General features: G+C 53.9%; 1 protein-coding gene across 1 annotated transcript; it reads right to left on the bottom strand.

Annotated features, from left to right (window-relative positions):
* Window positions 1-1962: 1962 nt before the first annotated feature.
* Window positions 1963-3665, bottom strand: NPM3 (nucleophosmin/nucleoplasmin 3; the record flags this gene model as incomplete). The annotated part of the gene is made up of 4 exons (XM_010009191.1): window positions 1963-2051; window positions 2448-2541; window positions 2762-2881; window positions 3557-3665. Coding segments are annotated over 4 exons (412 nt in total), but the record flags the coding sequence as incomplete, so codon positions are not given.
* Between the last annotated feature and the right edge of the window lie 827 nt (window positions 3666-4492).

Here is a 4492-nt window from a genome sequence, read left to right on the forward strand (position 1 = left end):
AGCGCCGCTGGCCCGGGCCCGCCGCGCTGCCCGCCTGCCACCTAGCGGTGTCCCACGCCTCAGGGCTGGGGTGACAGTCCTGTGCGACAAGGGGCATCAAAGCTTCTTCCCTCCGTGCTGGTCGAAGAGCAGTTTGGGGCCAGAAGGGAACAGTGGGGAGGTGGAGAGGTGCTGCACAGGTCCCAGAGGAAAGAAATAGCCCCACTTACAAGGTGGGATCACGCCCGAGCTGAGGATCCACCCTGGAGGATTTCCTCTAAAGTCCATGCAGCCAAGAAAGTGTCCCAACAGAGGCAGCAAGGCAGAACAGTACATGGTGCTTTTCGGGAACAACAGCCAGCATCACAAACAAGGAGGACTGGGCCAAGGATCATAGAATTACAGAACCATAAAATAGTTTGGGATAGAAAGCACCTTCACAGCTCATCTTCAATGCCCCGATTTTCAACTAGATCAGGTTGCCCAGAACCACATCCAGCCTGGTGCTAAATGTCTCCGGGGATGGCACATCCACCACCTCTCTGGGCAACCTGTGCCAGTGTTTAACCACCCTCATTATAAAAAAAAAAAATAAATAATAAAATTCTTTCCTATGACCAGCCTGAATCTCTCTTTAAGTTTAAAACCATCACCCCTTGTGATTGTGACTTTAGGCCCTGCTAAAAAGTCTCTCCCCATCTTTCTTATAGGCTCCCAATGTTACAAGGGATGCAAGATGGGATGCATGGAAACTGACAGGGAAATATTTAAGGACAGGACCAGCCCCCAGGGATGAGAGGTGCCACCTGACTGAAGCACAGAAAGGATCAAACCCTCTCCAGATACCCAGACATGGGGGGACACAACTCCCCAGCAAAGGCCTGAGCTCAGACCCGCCCCATGCCCTGCAGGCACTGGTGTGTCACCCCTCCACAGAACACTGCTGGGCTGAGAGCAAGTCAAGTGAGGACCTTACCATGACAGTGCCCAGCACCAGGGCCAATGTATTCCAAACCAAGGGGGTGTTGCTAAGCTGGGTCACCTTTGGGAGCACACGTGGAGCTGGTCCCTGCCCTGTACAGCTACCCCTTCCCTTGGTAGCCTGCATGCTGCACTGAACTGGTGCATGGAGCACGAGCATGCAGAGCCCATGAGGGACACAGAAGCCCCCAGGTCCCTCCTTGGAGCTCCGCAGCATCACCAAAGGAATAAAGTGTCAGGGACTGGACACAGGGGACCATCTCCCACTGAAGTGCACATGGAAGGAACCCACCAACCAGCAGTGACCCCCTCCAGGCCTGATGCATGAGACCTTTATTAAGAGTGTAAAAACAGTTCTTTACAAAGTAGATTGACCCAGAACCTCCCCCCAAACCCCAGATAGGCCATGAGCTCCCACCCAACCGTAACTGCAATTGAAGACAGAGCCCCAGTTTCACACTTTCAAGTGTATAAAACCCATCAAATTGCAAGTAAAGAAAAGCAAACACACTAGAGTCAGTAAAACCGCCTGTCCCACCACTGGCTTTATGGGGAAGGGGCCAGGACAGAGTATTCCAAAGCCAGGGAGAGGGGTTGCACAGAGCTGAGGTCCAGGACAGCAAAAAGGCACAGGGAAAGGATTACCTCCTCCACGCATGACTCCCAGGGTAGGGATGGAAGAGAAGGGATATACCAGCAGTATCTTCCCAGTTCTGGGATCAACCTCCCAGAGCTATGGGAAAGGAGACACCCCACTGCTGGGAGCAGCCCCTCCTCCCCAGAAAGTTACAACAGAAAAAAATAAGAGTAAAAACAAAGCACCAAACGTTGAGGTCCTGGCAAGAAGTGTCTGAGGTAAACGCCGCCCGCAGGGAGAAGTCCCAGTCAGTACCTGCAGGAAGAACCAGACCAAGATCAGCAGCCTCCTGCAGCAGGGCAGTTTCTACCCTTCTTCCGAGGCTGCCTGGTCCCTCACCTTGCCTGAAGTTACTGCTTCCTCCTCTACTTCTTGGCTGGCTTGATAGGAGGAAGCTCCTCCTCCTCATCAGACAAGTCATCGTCCTCCTCAAAGGAAGCATCTTCCCTGTGCACTGGAACAAATAACTCTGTTACTCACCAACGTATGTCTTTGCAAAAACAACTGGCCCCCAAGACAACCCCAGAGCAGAGCAGCCCAAGGAGCACTAGAGCAGTTCAAACAGCAGCTTGCGGCAAGAAGCCGTATGCCAGCTGGAAGAAGGTCTCAGAGGGGAATGGTGACAGCCAGCCATTGAAAAACAGGACAGTGTGGGTCCATCCAGACCTCTTTTCCCATGCAAGGCTTTATGGCAGGGAAGGGATCCCGCATGGAGAAAGCCTGTGGGGAACCAGCCCAAAGGGGCCACTGAGTACATCTTCCAGGGGCTCCCCAGGCACTGTTCACACTAGACGGGACCCCTCCATACCCCTCGCTATTCCAAAGCCTTTCCCCACCCAAGAGTCCTCACCTATCCGGTGCCAGCCGGAAAGGTGCACCGGGCCAGAGCCTGCTGCCAGGCGGAAGGTCACTGGAGGCTGCAGCTTGAAGTTGTCCAGACTGAGCTGCAAAGAGACAGAGATGGGAGCTGAGTGAGGGGCAGAGTCAAAAATCCTGCAGTCCCCAGCATAGCACCTCTCCCAGTTAAACATGGGACCCAGGCCATTTCCCTGTGAGCTGCAGACCAGCTCATGGTTAGGATCCTAGGGGAAAGGTCCACAAACATCCAGAAATGGCCAGTTCCTTGTAGCCATCCCTACCCGAGTCTTCAAAACAACCTCTTACCAAGGGCTGGCATGACAACTTCAGATTCGCCACAGGCACAGCAATCTCCTGGTTCTCGTGGTTTCGCCCAACGACCTCCACCACGTTGCACTCATCCTTGGCACCGTCTGTGAGGCAGACCTGGGTGGGAGCAGAGATCGTCAACTACTGCTCCCCCAGGGGACACAGACAGGGCTCTCCATGGGACAAGCAACCCTCAGCAATGCTGCCAGCCCAGCTGCCATGCAAGGTGTGAGGGCACAGCTCCACAGAACAGGGAAAGCATGGAGGTCCCCTAGCAATGTCCCCCTGACATTGGGGGAATGTCTCTGTGCCTTTCCTAGCTGGGACACTGCAACCATCTCAAGTGATGGCACCCAGGCGGCATTTTCTGCTGATCTGATCCATGCTGACATCTCCCAGGATGGAAAACAGAGAGAGCCAGGAATGAAGCCCCACAATCTACCTGGGCTTGGAGAGCAACAAGCCAGGGACCCAGCTGGTGGGGAGGGGACCATCTAACAGGAGGCTCCAAAAAGGTCAAAGACAAGGAAAAAACACTTTTCTTCATGCCATGGCTGTAGAATTCCTCTGCTGAGCAGCCTCCTGCCAGCACTGGCTTTACTCAAGCACCTCCATACAACAGATAAATTACACAGCCCTGTGTCCTGCCCTGAGCACAGCCAGTGGTGGGACCTCAGCCAAGGGAGTCCCATGGTCCAGCCCAGCCAAGGGAGGGAGAATGAGCCTGGGAAGGGGGTGTGAGACTGTGGGTCACTATGGGAGAGGACAAGCATAATTAATTCTTTCTCTTACCACAGACAGGGCCAAAACGTGGTCAGAGTCATCTTCCTCATCCACCTGAAATGTGTAGGATTTGGTACTGGCAGTCAGCTCACAGCCTGGGAAGAGGAGATCAGAAAAGCTGCAGCAGCCATCACACAGCCCCAGGCACCACAGCAAAGGGTTCACAGGGTGAGCCCCAGCCAGACATGCACACAGCATCCCTAAACCACTTGATTTCTCATCCTCATGAGCAGCCTCCACTCTCCAGGATAAAATGTTCCCAAGAACTATGCACCCGGCTCAGCACCACACAGGGACAAAACCTGGTGTCCCCAAACTGGGATGTCATGAGCAGCACCCAGGGGCACCCAAGGTCCCCAAGCACAAGCAGGGCAAGGCTCATCTCCAGAGAGCAGAGAAACAAGAGCACACGGCTGTGGATGGTGGGAGCAGCCAGAAAAAGGAGTCTACTCTCCCCACCTTCAGCAGAACATTTGCTCTGGGGCAAAGACACAGAGCATGAGACTCAAGTAATGAGGAACGACTCAAGGGGAGGGTGCTGGGCCAGGCTGCAGGGAACTGGAGTGCCTCAAAACAAGTTTTGAGAGGGATTTTGTTACATACTCCTCCAAACAGCTACAAAAACAAGAGAGATGCAAAATTTTGTCCTTGGCTCTTAGGATCAGGAGTCAGCCAACCATGTGGAGGAAGTAAAGGCAGAGTGCCCTGGGTGTGTTTGCTTATTGCAGGATGATTCACCAATGTGAAGCACATCAGGAAAAACAGAGCTGAGCCCTGCATAACAGACCCAGCATTTGAAACGGGGGAGAGAGGAATTAGCCCCGGGCAGGACCTCTTCCCATCCCTTCTATTGTGTTTGTAAGCTCACCAGGGCAAGGACCAAACCCAAAAGTGAGTTTTGGGGGTGCTGCTCCGCATTCCCGAGCCGCGCTGCTGGGCTGAGGG

The sequence above is a fragment of the Nestor notabilis genome, unplaced genomic scaffold (assembly GCF_000696875.1).
Source record: "Nestor notabilis isolate BGI_N333 unplaced genomic scaffold, ASM69687v1 scaffold25762, whole genome shotgun sequence".
In the NCBI taxonomy this organism is placed as follows: Eukaryota; Metazoa; Chordata; class Aves; order Psittaciformes; family Psittacidae; genus Nestor; species Nestor notabilis.